General features: G+C 48.0%; 5 protein-coding genes across 7 annotated transcripts; 1 reads left to right on the top strand and 4 right to left on the bottom strand.

Moving 5' to 3' along the window:
- Window positions 1-368: 368 nt before the first annotated feature.
- LOC135790876 (ubiquitin carboxyl-terminal hydrolase 7-like) lies at window positions 369-5313 on the bottom strand. Its single transcript, XM_065301165.1, is given in 6 exon segments — window positions 369-691; window positions 755-2872; window positions 2875-3486; window positions 3489-3726; window positions 3890-4095; window positions 4515-5313. Coding segments are annotated over 6 exon segments (3393 nt in total). The 5' UTR covers window positions 4636-5313; the 3' UTR covers window positions 369-593.
- A 122-nt stretch (window positions 5314-5435) lies between these two features.
- On the bottom strand, window positions 5436-6149 carry LOC135791013 (B9 domain-containing protein 1-like). The gene is made up of 3 exons (XM_065301326.1): window positions 5912-6149; window positions 5644-5853; window positions 5436-5585 (listed from the first exon to the last, which is right to left on the bottom strand). The coding sequence occupies exons 1-3, from the start codon at window positions 6147-6149 to the stop codon at window positions 5467-5469; spliced, it is 567 nt and encodes a 188-aa protein (XP_065157398.1). The 3' UTR covers window positions 5436-5466.
- A 150-nt stretch (window positions 6150-6299) lies between these two features.
- On the bottom strand, window positions 6300-8165 carry LOC135790980 (adenosine kinase-like). Of its 2 annotated transcripts, none has more exons than XM_065301296.1 (4): window positions 7954-8165; window positions 7101-7584; window positions 6867-7037; window positions 6300-6783 (listed from the first exon to the last, which is right to left on the bottom strand). In XM_065301296.1, exons 1-4 carry the CDS (start codon window positions 7965-7967, stop codon window positions 6418-6420), a joined length of 1035 nt encoding a protein of 344 aa, XP_065157368.1. In that variant the 5' UTR covers window positions 7968-8165; the 3' UTR covers window positions 6300-6417. The 2 variants fall into 2 exon arrangements, with proteins under 2 accessions (XP_065157368.1, XP_065157360.1); XM_065301288.1 differs by lacking the exon at window positions 7954-8165 and adding an exon at window positions 7651-7916.
- Window positions 8166-8724: 559 nt separating this feature from the next.
- LOC135791136 (tRNA (cytosine(38)-C(5))-methyltransferase-like) lies at window positions 8725-9813 on the bottom strand. Its single transcript, XM_065301449.1, has 2 exons — window positions 9751-9813; window positions 8725-9676 (listed from the first exon to the last, which is right to left on the bottom strand). Exons 1-2 carry the CDS (start codon window positions 9803-9805, stop codon window positions 8751-8753), a joined length of 981 nt encoding a protein of 326 aa, XP_065157521.1. The 5' UTR covers window positions 9806-9813; the 3' UTR covers window positions 8725-8750.
- A 246-nt stretch (window positions 9814-10059) lies between these two features.
- LOC135790887 (protein CLEC16A homolog) lies at window positions 10060-14519 on the top strand. 2 transcript variants are annotated; one of them, XM_065301176.1, is made up of 9 exons: window positions 10060-10580; window positions 10640-10779; window positions 11087-11465; window positions 11530-12224; window positions 12286-12643; window positions 12887-13013; window positions 13080-13230; window positions 13393-14025; window positions 14097-14519. In XM_065301176.1, exons 1-9 carry the CDS (start codon window positions 10378-10380, stop codon window positions 14483-14485), a joined length of 3075 nt encoding a protein of 1024 aa, XP_065157248.1. In that variant the 5' UTR covers window positions 10060-10377; the 3' UTR covers window positions 14486-14519. The 2 variants fall into 2 exon arrangements, with proteins under 2 accessions (XP_065157248.1, XP_065157255.1); XM_065301183.1 differs by having other exon boundaries at window positions 13080-13218.
- The last annotated feature ends 191 nt before the right edge of the window (window positions 14520-14710 follow it).

The following is a 14710-nucleotide window of genomic DNA, read 5'->3' on the forward strand; positions in this document are numbered from 1 at the left end:
TACTTTAATAAAACTTGCGCTCGCGTTCTCGCATCGCCCTGCATCCCTACACCGGTGAGTCGGCGCTCGATTTCTCTCTCTCCTCACGCACATTTAACCATAGTTACACAAATAAAAAAGAAATTAATAATCGACGTTCGATACTGCTGCGTAGAAAAAAAAAACAAAAACAAATATTATAAATTATATACGATTTTGTGATGATCAGCAGTAGTATAGTGTTGGGGTTGGAGTAGTGCCACGGCGTAAATCCAATCAAATCAGCCATAAAAATTGTTTCAACTATTCGCCGCCTTCATTCTCTGTGTGTTTGTGTGTGTGTTTTGTGTGTCGGTGGTGTGTTTTAGAGCTGTTTATCATCTTCCATGTTTTGGGTTACATCTAATTATTTGCGTAAGCTGCGCGCGTTTTTCATCCGCTCTTCTGCACACATAATAATTATAAATTAATTTTCTCATGTAATTATTTAGTAGATAAATTGTTGCAATTATTTATGCATCGTAATATATAACACAGTCCGTTGAATTTGAATTTATCTTGCATTTTGACGTTATTCGTAGAGTTACAACAGCGCGCCGGCGATGCGATGCTGTTCAGTTGTAGATTTTGATCGCCTTTTCAAGACAGTTGAAGCGTGCCCGCTTTGGCGCTTTGTTAATGTGTTCAAGCCCCAACCACGGCTTGTTATTGCCTGAAATACACAACATTTTTTCATATACAATCGTCTCAAATCTAATAAATAATATTCAATTACCTTGGGGCGGCTGCGTCTGAGGCCGAAACTCGTTGAGGTTGATCAAAGCTTCATCGTCGGAGAAGAAGCTGGGGCGATTCATCGAAATAACAGCGAACTTAAACTTCTCGAACTCTTTCTCCGGGAGGTTCAATTTCTTCTGAATGCGCTCGCGCACGCGCCCAAAAGGCTCGCCCTGTTTTATCTTAATCAGGAAGGGTGTACCAAATGTGGCGTAGATATCTTTATAGAAATGCGCGCAGGACACCAGCAGCTCATCGTCGGCGATGTGCACCTCATCCAGCGGCACCTCCTCAATACGGAATACCTTGTTCGTGCAGATGGCGAGCGCGTCCAGCGAGGTATCCTCCTTGGGACCCAGACTCACCTTATTGGAACTCACCTCGGTGAGGCGCAGTCGATTACTACCGCCTTCAGTCAACTCCACCTGCTTTTTAGCTTCATCTAACAAATCAGCAACAGTACCGCCCTTGCTCGGGTAGAGAATCAGTTCCTTCTCGTCCTTCAGCTTCGGCGAGAGATACACGCACTTGAACTGTTTCTTATTCTCCAGCTCATTGACACGAATACTTAACTGCTGGTAGAAGATTTTCTTCGGCACCTTCGGTTTCGAATACACGAGTAGGTCTTTCAGCGTACCTTCGAAGGTGCATTTGAGCGGATTGCCGGGACTATCTTTGTAGTTCTGCGTCTTGAAGAACTGCAGCAGGTAGGGATCGGTGCCGACGCGTTGCGCCACCGAGCGCGCGATCTGATCATAAGTCATACGTAGTGACAACTCCATTGTGAAGCCCTGATCATTCGGTATGCACTTATCGACGAAGGTGACCTCCACGCGGAAGAATAAATCCTTGAAGAACTCGATGCACGTGGGCAAATCGGAGAGTTCTTCGCGTTCGTCACGTTCAAACACGAGTATATCGCCGTCCATCAACTCCTCGAGCACTTTTTCAAGCGGATCAGCAAGGCTGGTGATCTTCTCTGTCATGTTCGGGCGTATTTCTTCATACAGCGACAATTCGGTGTCCGCTGAGAACCCAGCGCGTTCATTCAGCAGCGGGACGATGTCAGCTAGCTTCGACGTGACTGGCAGATAACTATGACCGCAGTAATGCATCTTCTTCTGTTTCGGGTCGTAGAGTTTGAAGAACATGAGTACATCGGTGTCTTTATCAAACGCTGGCAGCGCGGGACTGCCGGAATCCGGCGGTAACAACTCGAGGAAAATGTGCCACGGGTTTTGATTCTCGGACGCCTCAATCACGCTCTTGTGTAGATCAGTGTCGAAGTCAAGGATACTGGGACGATAAGTGTTATTGGAACGTGTGGTGAACGGCCACGGCCGGATCTGCTCCAGCGGATACTTGAAACTATCAGCGAGCAGGTCCATCATCTCCGCCACGGTCGCCGATTTCTTGATTTTGAACACCCGATACAACGCTTTCTCTTGATCATAGAGGTCGTTACCTTGGTGGCCGTCGAATGAGTCCTCCAGGACGATGTTGAGCGTCATGTAGAGATGCGCTTCGTTGCGCTCCTTGCGTCGCACCTGTTCCATGCGTTTTTCTTCAGCAAGGCGATCGCCTAACTCAGTTGGGATGTCGGCGTCGGTCACCTCCTGCAGGACATTATGCAGTTCGGAATCGCGGATGTACACCAACATGTAGGCGTTGGTGCAGTGCTTCACCGTCATGTTGATATCTTCATCGTGCCCGCCGTAGTTGTGATCGATGGCTTCCTGCTTGGTGCAACGCGAGACAACATCATCGTCGAATTTACACCATTTGCCATCACCTTTCGGGTTGATGAATACAACGTAGTGTCCGCCGTGGTTATCGCCAGAGTGTACCAGCACCGCATGCAGAGTGTAATTCGCTGGGTTGTGTGGATTCTTCTCTTGCAGGTAGGAGTCCAGTGAGATTTTCTCGTAGAACTCAAAACGATCGTTGAATTTAACCGAGCAGTCGGTGATTGGGTCATACTGGAACCGCATCAAGTGCAGATGTAGGACTGGTGGAAAGGCCGAGAAAATGACACCCTTCTCGGCGTCCTGCAGGCCGTGCTCGCCGGCGTCATACTTATTATCGCCATCGAGCGTTTCGCGCGCGATGTAGTCCTGAATGATTCATCAATGTTCTTCTTGCCTTTTATATTAAGCTGGATGTCGTAGAACGTCTCCGAGCGGGTGCTGGTATAGTCGACGTTCTTGCACCGAATGTAAGACATCATCTTGCCTTCGAATAACTTCGGCACCGTGCCCTCGACACAAGTGCCCTTCATTTTACTTTCGAGTTTGTCGAGTAGAACGCGCAAGAACTCCTGCACGTCATGCTGCATGAAAGAGTCGAGCGCCTCCCAGCCGAAACTCTTCGTCAACTTCTTGGTGCCGACTGGCTTATCGCTGAATTGCAGCTCGTTGAAGACGCGCTGCAGCGCCAGCGCGACTGACTTGGTCGAGTCGTCCGACTCGGTGGGCATTTTGTAGACCGCCTTGCGCAGCTGGTTGGTGAAGTAAAGTGTCTGAAGCAATGAGTTCATGTAACAAGTCGCACCCTGGTTCTTCAACCCGACGAAGCCGGTGTGCTTCTTGCTGTCCCAGGAGACGCCGTGCGGCGCATCGGCGACCACGTGCACCTCCAGTGTAATTGAATCATCCTTAATGTACCCCTTTTCGGCGTCCAAGACGTCGTTCCATGCCATAAAATGTGAAAAACCCCAGTCATTCTCCTTGGGTAGAAAAGATGCTGGATCTTGCGCGAGAATGGCTCGATCTCAGCGCGTACGGTGAGTAGGCGCAGCTCTGCGACAGCGTAACAGCTCCACGAGGAGGATTCACTCTCGCCGTTGCACTGCAGGAAGAATCCCAGCGAGCGCGACGAAGGTGCACGCTCCTGTCCATGGCTGGTACGTGGCATTACCATGATTTTCCATGGTAGATTTCGCACGTAGCATGGCGGGGAAAGCACCGAATCCTAAAATAAGCGCAGTAATAAAAATAAATCCAACGAGAGCGACACACACACACACAGGAATCTACCAAAGTCATTGCAATGATTTGCACTTTTTTTGAATGAACAATATTGCGCTGTGTGACAGCTGCTTTTGACGAGCTTTTGTCATGCGAATTGCGCTTACCTTAAGCTTGCTGAAATGTTGCACGGAAAAGCGGAAAGTGGCCTCGGAGCGTGCCTCGTCCTCCTCCATGTCGGCGTCCTGCTGCATACTGCCCGTGGTGGCCACCAGCGCCGAATTGGGGTCGATCTGTGGCCCGATGATCGCGTCGCCGTTTTGCGAATCCATCTCACCGCCACCTGCATCTGTCATGAATTCCATTGGAGTGACTATTGTGACCATGATAACGCCGGAGACAAAAATAAACGTGAAATAAACGTAAATATCACGGACGGACGGGGGCGGCGGTAATTAAGCATGCATGAATCGTAAATCTAAAACCTGGTGCAACCGCGGACGCGAACTGCGAGGGTAGTACTTATGTTAGTATGGCCGGCGGTGATCTTGTTTTGTTTCGGGCATGGCCGACTGCGATTCAGATTCTCTCTCGCAGAAATAAGGTTAGTGCCGCCGACGATGTCACCACCTCGGCAACCTCACCACCGACCGAAACGTCTCCGAAGGACGACATGCATGATCCACGACATGCCTGGGGCACAATGTGTGCACGTGCATGCATTAGAACCGGGAGTAGTAGGAGAGGAGGCGGTGAGGTTAGGGAGGGAGGACAATTGGGGGCGACACTCACCTTCCTGTGTTTCCATCTCTTCGATATCGTTGTGGGTCTGCTGCTGCTGCTGCTGCTGCTGTACCAAAGTGGTGTCGTTGCGACGTCGCTGGTCGTCCGTCGATGTCACGTGGTGATTCATCTCAGGCGGCGGCGTGTGCGCGGGGACGGTGGCGTCTGAGCCGGGGCCGCCGTCGTCGTTGTCGTGGGGCGCGTCGCCGCTGCTGCGGCTATTGCGACGCTGCCTGCTGCGTGGGCCGTCGGGGGCGGCCGGGCCGGTGTGAGCGGCTCTGGCGGCGGGGTGGCTGCTCGCGCTGTGCGTGGTCAACTTGACGAAATGCTTGCTCGCGATGCGCCCAATGATGTCTGCCGGTGTCGTCGCCCCGGGCGCCTCAAGCACATGCCAATCGGCGGCGGTGGCGGCGGCAGGTGCGGGAGCGGCGCACGCCCGCCGACCTCGGGATCGTGGGGCGGCAGCCGGCTGCTCGCCCGGCGGTTTGCTCGATCGCGGCGCGCACACACGAGAAAATAAACAAGATGGTGGTCGCGCGGCTCGCTGCTGTCGCTTTTGTCGGTCAAGGCGCGGTGGTTCAAAAGGCGCAGAACACTACTCACCGATGGGCGCAGGCAGGGACCGTCTAGCTCGTCGGCGCGCCGTCGCCGGGCTGTTGTCGTCGGCGGCGTAAACTTCTGCTGGTGTCTCGCCGGTGTAGCGGGCTCGTTTGCTACGCAGCGCTGGTTCGTTACGACTCTACCGTGGCGCCGTTCTCCACGACTTCTGCGGTGCGCGAGTGTGTGTTCGAGAGTGACAGTGACTTGACAAGCGGCTAGCCAATCCTGGGGATCTTTCCTGGTGACTTTTCTCACTTATCACCAAATGGAGGGGAATCCCGCATTTGCCATGCACATTTCACAACCGTTACAGGATAACTAAATAAAAGCTTTTCAGCGCTAAATTTCTTGTATTTGTATATTAAACACTATTCAGACTGCGACAATTGTTACTACCGACGTCGTATCCGAGTGACTGCAGATGCTGCGTAATCACATTCAGCGTTAATTGCACCTCACCGCTGGAGACCATTCGAATGACTGGTAAAAAATGATTAATTAAATTTCAACTGACAATACAAAGCGCAAAACAACATACGATTGCTGCCAGCCGTGGTGGCAATCATGGTCGGGCGCACCAATTCCGGTTGATAGCCGAAAAACGATCCAATGTATCCGAATAAACTTGATGCGATCGGTTTCGATAGATGTGCGCGTAGCTGATGAACACCGGCCTGCAACGGCACGTGCAATCTTCCATAACCTGCTAGCTGCATGTCGCAGTATACGCTCAGGATAATCTGTGGCCCTGCACAGCGAAAAAACGCATTGGTATTGTCGCCAAAAATTAAAAACTCAATACTCACATCCATAGGGATTAGTAGAACGAAAAACTATTTGTATCGGTAGATTCAAAACGACTTTTTCACCATTTTGAACAACATTGGCGATCTGCGAGAGGCCAGCCTGCACGCCGCCGACGCACCGCCAATCAGCGCCGTGTACAAATTCATATTTGCAATGCCAGCGCGATCCGGCGCCGGCAAGGACCTCCAAACACACCACTTGCCCAGCCAGCGATACCATAAACGAGCCCTCCGACATCCTACTAACCGGATTACTCTCCCCGAGCGCAAATACAAACAAATACTGTTATTCTGTTGCCATGGCGACCAAATACAAACTTAAACTAGGGAAATAACTAAATTTTACATCATTTTCAAATTCTCACATGGAAATAACGCCAATCGTAGGTTTAGGCACATGAAATAAGTTTATTTGCTACTCTGATCAGTGTGGAAGTATGTCTGCGACGCTTTTAAGTACGTCGGCGCCGGCCGGCGTGAATATCACGCTGGCGGCGCGCGGTGGGCTACGCTTTGAAGTCGGCCTTGCCTTCGTAAGTACAGCCCGATCGCTGGATAATCTGCGTGGCCGTCCAGATGCCGCAGCGGATGCACACGTCGAGCGGCTGCTCGCGAATGTATTGCGCGAGGAAACCGCCGACGAAGGCGTCGCCAGCGCCATTCGTGTCGACGAGTTTATCCTCTTCAAGACGCACGACGGGGAATTCGGTTATCTTGCCGTTGCTCGCTAATATCACCGGATTGGAGCCGGTCGTGAGAATTACAATGCGCGGTTTCGCCTCGTCCTGCTTCGGCAGAGAGCATATCTTCAACGCGATTTCTTTCAGATCCTTCGTGCCAAACGACTGTTCATTGGCGAACGTCTCTGCCTCCTGGTAACAAAAATGGCGGCGTTAGTAACTTCTAGGGAATTTTTTTTTGCGTGAATGTTTATAAACTAGTCTACTTTACGTACAGTCTCATTTCCGAAGAGAATATCGATGTAAGGCATCGCGTTCATTAACGGTTCCTTATAGAATTGAGAAATGAAAGGAGCGCTGAGGTTCATGATGAACGTCCGCTTCTGTGCGTGAGAGTACTTGGCCACCTCCATGATCGTCTCGGGATTCACAGTGAGGAAGAATCCCTGCGTAATAAAACGTAATCGTAAGATAATACTGTTTGAACAGATTAGATGCGTAATACTAACGGATATGTAGTAATATTGCGCCAACTCCATGAGTTTACGATTCTCCGGTTTGCGGATGTGATCGACTGTGAAACAATTCGCCGCAGCCAGATTGGCGCACAGCGACCGATGATGGCCGGTGATGAGTACTGCGCATGTCCCCGTGGGTTGCTTCACGTCGTACTGATACTGTACATTCACGCTATCTGCGCGCGCGCGCTCCTCAAGAATCTTCGAGTATTCATCCTCGCCGACGCAGCCGAAGAACGTCGCCACGCGCGGTTTGTCCAGAATCCACTGGGCGACGCGCAGCGAGTTCTGCACGCTGCCGCCGGCGATATAATCGGCGTTGTACTTCTCGACAATCTCTTTGTATATGGGCATGTGCTTCTCGTCGGCGAGGATGGCATCGTTCGCTTTCATATCGTACCGCTCCAGGTACGCCTCGTCGACGGACGCGGAGATGTCCAGCAGCGGGTTGCCAATGCCCAGCAACAGGCTCTCCCTGAAAACCGAAACATTCGGATATTAGTAAAGCGTTACTTGGAATTGTTATCGTAGGATTAATTACATATCGTGCTTTTTTGCCATGCTGAGTTACGGCGCGAGACTGACGCCGGCCGCGAGAGCCAAGCGCTTAAATCTTATCGCGGCGCAAGGTCAAAGAAAGCCCCATTGTCACTGGGAGACCCCGGAGTCAACATTAGCATGATAAGAGCGATTTATTAAGCCCGGCGGGTTATCTTGATTATGCAACGTGTAAACAACCGCTGCGGGACTCCCGACTCCGGGCGCGACAATTCCAATCGTCGCGTCGCGCACCACCGCACGTGTGGGCTACCAGGCTACACAAACCTAACCTTACATTTTTTACCTTGGTGCTTCCATTTTCACGAGAACGCTATGTTACGATGAGATTGCGATGCGAGCATTTAAGACGAATAGAGTGTGGCGCGTTTCCCGACCGCCTGTGCCTCGTTTACGCGCTCAGTGGGCTGGAAGCGGCGATATAAATAAACGTCTCACATGTGGTTTTAATGTCAAAAGCGTCGCGCGACATCACTGATCCCTATAATAACACTGGATAGTCGCGGTGACCACGTGATCTGCCAGCGCTGGCTTAGTGTCACTTGTCATTTGCTGCTCGCAGGCTGCGCATACCTACGCGTAATTTACAAAAAGTGGTGGAGGAAGGTGTGTAGGCAACCCAAATAACAAAAGTGAAGGAAATATGGAATTATTTTTAATTGTGCATAAATATAGCATGTATTATATATGATTATTCCAAATTCTTTACGTTTCAAACAAGGTTTATAAATTTCTCCTCTTGACATGCGCTTTACTATCCAGTGTTACAAATAAATGCGTAGCTTGCGAATTCCAGGAATGTCACCAACGACCTTCAACCTACAAGGTCGTTCGCACTGGTGCGGCACTTTCATGTGTTTTAAATCATTGTTTGTTTTTTTAGTTTTCAGATACACTTATCATACAATTATTCGAGATAAAACCGTTTGTTTATAAAATGCACTTTAATATTTACAACCGGCTTACGAGACTGTGCACATGCAGCTTATTCAGTTTAAAATTAAAATGCACGGATGCAAAGCATTGGAATTGTCGTTGTTTACATAAAAAAAATCAATTTCATTCGGTCGTAAAAAATATTCATTATAACAGCTTCATTAACTCGGCAACAACTTTGCAGTTAATACTATTTCCGAGAAGTGTATATCGCTGGCGATTTGTGACGCTTGCCGGGAAGCCGAACTCCTCAGGAAAACACATCAATCTGCAAATTTCTCGTGATGTAAAAAAGCGAAACTGCAACGATTTTAACAACTCCGTCTCGATTTTTATCCGAGTTTCAGGGTCTATTTCATCTTGTGTGTTTTCATTTAATCGCTCATAGACATCATCTACTTCAGCCATGGTTTTTGGAGTAAAAATACTTCCAGATCCTTCAATATACCTTCCATAACTCTTTGTAAAGCAACAACTTCTGTTGGAGTCTTTGTACACAATATCAAACAATTTCGACTTGTTTAATAACATTTTAATAGGCACATTATACTCATCTGTGGTCACATCTTCCAAAATCTTCTCTAAAGTGTATGGATCCTGTATAATTTCATCATTTTGAGGCAAGTTTGCCACTGTAGCCTCATCAAAAGGCTCTTTTTTCGCCACACAATAATATCTCCGGCGTCTATTTGGCTCACCCAATTGATTAGGGCTTAACATAAACTCTTTATAATGAAATCCACACTTTTTCAGTGTTGTAATGAACATATTATGCACCTCAGACAGCTCAAAACCCCTCACATTCTCTAGCAAAAGCCTCTTGATGTCAAGTTCTGGTAGAATTCCAAGGAAATAAATGAATGATTTTGTTCTGGGATCATGAATGTCCAATTGCAGACCAAGTTGAGTGAATGGCTGGCATGGAGGAGACATGAAGACGGTGTCAATGTTCATCTTCTTGATTTTATTCACAGTCAGACCTTCTATGTTACCATTGATGCTATTGGTGGTCGGAAAATTGTGCGCGTAAACTTTGTTGGCTGTTGGGTTGATGTCAATTGCACAAACAACTTCTCCTTCAAGATTTGCCCTAAAATTTTACATTTTATTACATTTTATGTGTGAAAATGTTTATTATAAATATTACTTTTGAATGCAGTGTGCATTCCTCCTATTCCACTGTATAATTCTAAGATTTTCATGTTGATTTCGTCGTCAATTTCGTAAACAACTTGTAGTCGCATGCAACTTATTTGGGGTTATGTTAAGTTGTATTTTGAATTCATTTTATGATAAAGTAAGGCAGTTTTAGTGGATGTAAGTAAAGAATAAAGGTTTAATAAGTGAAAAAAAGAAACAATCAACAAGTTTCGTGTGTTTTATTAATGATTTTAAAAGAAACTACAAAATTCTCGCTTTGCCCCCACCGCTGTAAGTTTTGCAGGAGCTGCAGGATGAGCAAACGTCAGAAAACAGCTGTTCGCGCGCTTACCGCGAGGCCATCCGTCCACTTGCGCCAACGAAACCCAAATAATGAATCAACCCAAATCAAGCGAGCAAGATATCCAGAGTTTTGGAGTGACTAATTAAAAAGAAAAGTGCTACGCACAACTAGAACAGCGTAGAATTCAACATACAGTGCAAGTGCGTGAATATGGACGCGTAACACTCAATTCGCACGCGGGATCAAAGTCGGCTGGCGCGATGCGAGCAACAGTAATAGTGACATTTTCCTCGTAGTTTCGTTTGCTTCCAACAAAAATTACCGTACGCGATGTTCCGCAGCCGCAGCTGGTTCGGTGGTGGCTGGGGCCGCCCGAAGAATCCGCACTCCCCGGAGCATCTGAAGTACCTCTACAATGTGCTGGTGAAGAACCACACTGTGTCTGAGTACAACAGGGGCCTGCTGGTGGAGTCCTTGCGCTCAATCGCCGAGATCCTTATTTGGGGCGATCAGAATGATTCATCTGTATTTGAGTAACAATTGTTTGATTTTAATTATTAATGTTTTTTTAATGTTTATTGTGTGTTTGCAGTTTCTTTTTGGAAAAGAACATGCTGTCGTTTTTCCTGCGCATCATGCGACAGCGTAGCGGCGGCTCAAGTTTTGTCTGTGTGCAGCTTCTTCAGACTCTGAACATTCTCTTCGAAAATATTCGAAACGAAACCTCACTTTGTATGATATTTGCGATGAAAGCCGTTTGGCCGTCGTCGTTTCGCCGCGAGAGGCGCACATTCACCGCGATTTGATTTGATTTCACTTATAAACATAATGCATGCTAAAGATTCAAGATTGAACTTAGATAAATTAGTTTAATATTCTCTTAAATTGTCAAATGCATCAAGAAACTTGATGAATTGTTGTTTAGGCGAATGTGCGCCGCGTCCAAATGACTCGGACCGAATGGACGACGGCGAAACGACCTACACCCTGATACTTATGTTTATTTTTTGTATTTTTATTGATTTTTACTCCTCTGCAGATTATTTATTATCAAACAATCACGTCAACTCAATCATCGTCCATAAGTTTGACTTCTCCGACGAGGAAGTGATGGCTTATTACATCTCCTTCCTGAAGACGCTCAGCCTAAAACTGAACGCGCACACGATTCATTTCTTTTACAACGAGCACACGAATGATTTCCCGCTGTACACCGAAGCGATAAAGTTCTTCAACCATCCGGAGTCGATGGTACGCATTGCTGTGCGGACTCTTACGCTTAACGTCTACAAAGTGGAAGATGCCAGCATGCTGGCGTTCATTCGTGACCGTACAGCAGCTCCGTACTTCTCCAACATAGTTTATTTCATCGGCAAACACATTCAGGAGTTGGATGCGTGCGTGCGCAATGACGCAGAGTAAGAATTTTTATTTTAAAACATCAATTATGATTTTTAACTGTGTTGTTTTGTTTTGTACCAGTCATCAATCACAAAATCGTTTGTCTGACTTGGTGGCTGAACACTTGGACCACCTGCACTACCTCAACGACATCTTGTGTCTGAATATAACCGACCTGAACCAGGTGCTCACCGATCACCTCCTGCATAAACTGCTCATCCCGCTGTACATCTACTCACTATCACCGCAACACAAACGCGATACGCCTAGTTCCACGTCGTCATCGAGCAGTACACCGCCTTCGACTTCTTCAGGGGTACCTGGTGAACTCAACGCGAAGGTGTCCAGCGTTGTGGCGCTGTTTCTGCTCTCGCAGGTGTTTCTGATCATTTCCCACCCGCCACTTATTCGTACACTAGCCTGGATTATACTCAAAACAGACAAGGTTTTAGTCACGAAAGGTGTGGATAAATTACTAGAACAATGTGAAGAGGATGCCAAAGACACGCCGACAGGTGGCGTTAGTAGTACACCCAGGACAGAAAAAGAAGAGTCTGAAAAGGATGAAGAAGAAGAGTTGAGTGAACCGGATGTTACGAATGTGACAGATGAAGAGAAGGAAAAAATGGCGACGCCTGTGCCTGTACAAACAGAAGCGGCAGCTATGGCAGAGAAACCTTTTTTGGAAGCGGTGTTAAATGCACTCGATTGCAACGAGAATGATTATGCAGCCCTCTTTGCATTTAGCCTACTCTATGCTATGGCGAATAATAAAGGTACAATCTAACCAAAAACTCATAATAAATAAATAACATTAAAATTATTTGTATTGCACAGGTGTGACACCAGATTTGATCGAACTGATCCTCCGGCCGAAGAAATCAGTCATCGCTGCGTCTAATTCATCCGCAGGCGCAGGCGGCAGCACAAAAGACGTAAAATATGCGTATAACAACTTACTGGTAGATCGAATCCTGCATGTGATGATGCAGAGCTGCCAACCGCAATGTCGCGTACGCCTGGTGACACTCGAGCTGTGCTTGAAGCTGCTGGGTCAGCTGGTCACCTGCGACGGGCGCAACATTCTCAGCGAACCGCACCGCGCCTCGGTGGAGTCGGCAAAGGCGCAGAGCACCGGCCAGGTGCGCAACTTCTACAAATCGGAGGAAATTTTCCTCGACATGTTCGAGCATGAGTAAGCCTCTCTTTAATTAATCATACAAATTCACGAATTCTTTCTTTTGTTGATTGTCAAGGCGCATTATTCAAACTTTTGACGATAACCGGTATCCAGCGTTTGCAATGAGCGACGAGTTATGCTACGAGTCATCAGACAGTAACGCCTGATTCATTTACATTTACTTTTATTATACACTGTGTATTTTATAATATAATTTATATCTACTCACATTTGTTTTGTTTGTGTTTCGTGTGATAGATATTGCGACATGTCGAAAGGATCACTGAACGTTGAATGGCTGTGCATGGACAGCGCCATTTTGTTGCCGCCCACGGGCACGCCCCTTACAGGCATCGACTTTACGAAACGCCTGCCATGTGGTGAAGTATGTCATCTCTGTTTGTGAGGTTAGAAATGTTTGTATTTCATTGATGCGTGTTTTTGATTACAGGTGGAGCGCGCGAAGCGTGCAATTCGCGTGTTTTTCCTCGTGCGTGATCTTGTCCTGCAGCTGAATGGCGAAGTGGAAACGCAGCTACCGCTCACGAATCCGCACGTCTGCGTGCAGATCGACCAGGCGCTGGACCTGAGTATTGCTCGTTGTCTGTGAACGCCACGACGGCGCCGTCGCATTGCTCGGGTTTCCTTCCAATCCAATCACAATCTCACTGAGTAGCGATTGGTGGAAATCCCTAGCGATGCGGCTGTCACAGAGTGATTTCATTGCGCATACAGCGTGCTAATTTGTGTTTCTTCGTTCGTAGACAACTCTGACCTCATCGCATGCACGCTGTCGATGAAAGACGGCATGAAACTGCGCCGGTTTCTCGTGATAGACATCCTGCAGTTGATTCTTGTCGAACCGGACACGAAGCGCCTCGGGTGGGGTGTAGCCAAACTAGTCGGTTTCCTGCAGGATATCGAAGTGAGCGGCGATAAAGACGATTCGCGTTGTTTGCATATCACTATTCACGGCCATCTTACACGAACAGCCGGACGTGCAGCGCCATTATTATCGGCAAAGTTTGTGTTTGATGATAATATACGCTGCATGGCGGCGAAGCAGCGTTTGACTAAGGGGCGAATCAAAGCGCGTCAGAAGAAAATGCAACAAATTGCGCGTCTGCTTGATATTCCGGGTCAAACCGGCCCGCCTAGCCCCGCTTATGTGGGTTCGTATAGAGGCGCTGCCTCCGCGTCCGCCTCTAGAGACTCTCGACCCTTGTTCACATCAGGGCGTGTTCCTGGTTTCGCCGCGCCCCGTAGAGAACACGGAGTTGTCCATCGTGCGGATGAACGACGCCGACGTGAGAGCGATAGTCCCAGTCGCATTGCAATGACGAATTCTAAAAAGGAAAACAATGGCGTTACTCGAGCACGATCACGAGAGCCATCTGGTGAGTGCCCCAATCACTCACATTGACTTCCTAAGGTATTAATATATAAAATCTATACAATTCACTGGCAGGAAGTAGAAAATCACGAGAGGGTAGTCCGCGCATGCCCCGCCCTCGTTCCGAGGAAATCCCCCTGGAGTTAATCAAGCGTGCGCCTGCCTCCGGTATTCTGGACATGTCACCGAAAGTCACAATGCCACGCCCACCACGCGCAGAAACACCGAAGTTGGAGGCGACGCGCAGCGATGACAGCGCATTGAATGCAGAAACGCCCCCGAAGACTGGGCAAAAAGATGTGGATGTTGTTTCGATCACTAGTGAAGAAACATCGTTCACATTTCCTGATACACACGGCCAAACTACCACGACGATGACGACGACGACGCGAGCGATCACCAGCGTGCAGGAGGAGACGCCCAGTCGCCGCAGCAGTGCCAAAGGCACCATTGAGACAGTTTAACGACGCTATCATTGAATAAATAAATAAAAATTTGTTTATCATGTTGATTGATTTGTGCGCATGCGTCAGTGGCGTGTCAAACGGGCGCTCTTTTCAAATTTGTAGCATGTAACTTAAATTCAATTCGCCATGGACGACGAGGAGATGCTATCGAACGTGAGCGTGATGAAAATGAAGCAGATTTTAGAACAACGCATGCGATCCAATGCTGAGAGCCGATCGAAG

The sequence above is a fragment of the Atheta coriaria genome, unplaced genomic scaffold (assembly GCF_025399875.1).
Source record: "Atheta coriaria isolate IRGN ID8LTWV9N9 unplaced genomic scaffold, Caltech_Dcor_3.1 hic_scaffold_1_pilon, whole genome shotgun sequence".
NCBI classification, from domain to species: domain Eukaryota; kingdom Metazoa; phylum Arthropoda; class Insecta; order Coleoptera; family Staphylinidae; genus Dalotia; species Dalotia coriaria.

Excerpts from the sequence above, each read along its gene's own strand:
- LOC135791013 (XM_065301326.1), bottom strand. The coding sequence starts at position 6,149 with ATGTCGGAGGGCTCGTTTATGGTATCGCTGGCTGGGCAAGTGGTGTGT. Across the intron at positions 5,854-5,911 it reads TTCTACTAATCCCTATGGAT|GGCCACAGATTATCCTGAGC; the intron begins GTGAGTATTGAG and ends TTCGCTGTGCAG. Across the intron at positions 5,586-5,643 it reads CACCACGGCTGGCAGCAATC|TCATTCGAATGGTCTCCAGC; the intron begins GTATGTTGTTTT and ends ATTTTTTACCAG.
- LOC135790980 (XM_065301288.1), bottom strand. The coding sequence starts at position 7,670 with ATGGCAAAAAAGCACGATAT. Across the intron at positions 7,585-7,650 it reads ATGGCAAAAAAGCACGATAT|GGAGAGCCTGTTGCTGGGCA; the intron begins GTAATTAATCCT and ends TTCGGTTTTCAG. Across the intron at positions 6,784-6,866 it reads TTCTCTTCGGAAATGAGACT|GAGGCAGAGACGTTCGCCAA; the intron begins GTACGTAAAGTA and ends TTTTGTTACCAG.
- LOC135791136 (XM_065301449.1), bottom strand. The coding sequence starts at position 9,805 with ATGAAAATCTTAGAATTATACAGTGGAATAGGAGGAATGCACACTGCA. Across the intron at positions 9,677-9,750 it reads AATGCACACTGCATTCAAAA|AAGTTGTTTGTGCAATTGAC; the intron begins GTAATATTTATA and ends ATCTTGAAGGAG.
- LOC135790887 (XM_065301176.1), top strand. The coding sequence starts at position 10,378 with ATGTTCCGCAGCCGCAGCTGGTTCGGTGGTGGCTGGGGCCGCCCGAAG. Across the intron at positions 11,466-11,529 it reads TGCGTGCGCAATGACGCAGA|TCATCAATCACAAAATCGTT; the intron begins GTAAGAATTTTT and ends GTTTTGTACCAG. Across the intron at positions 13,014-13,079 it reads AACGCCTGCCATGTGGTGAA|GTGGAGCGCGCGAAGCGTGC; the intron begins GTATGTCATCTC and ends TTTTGATTACAG.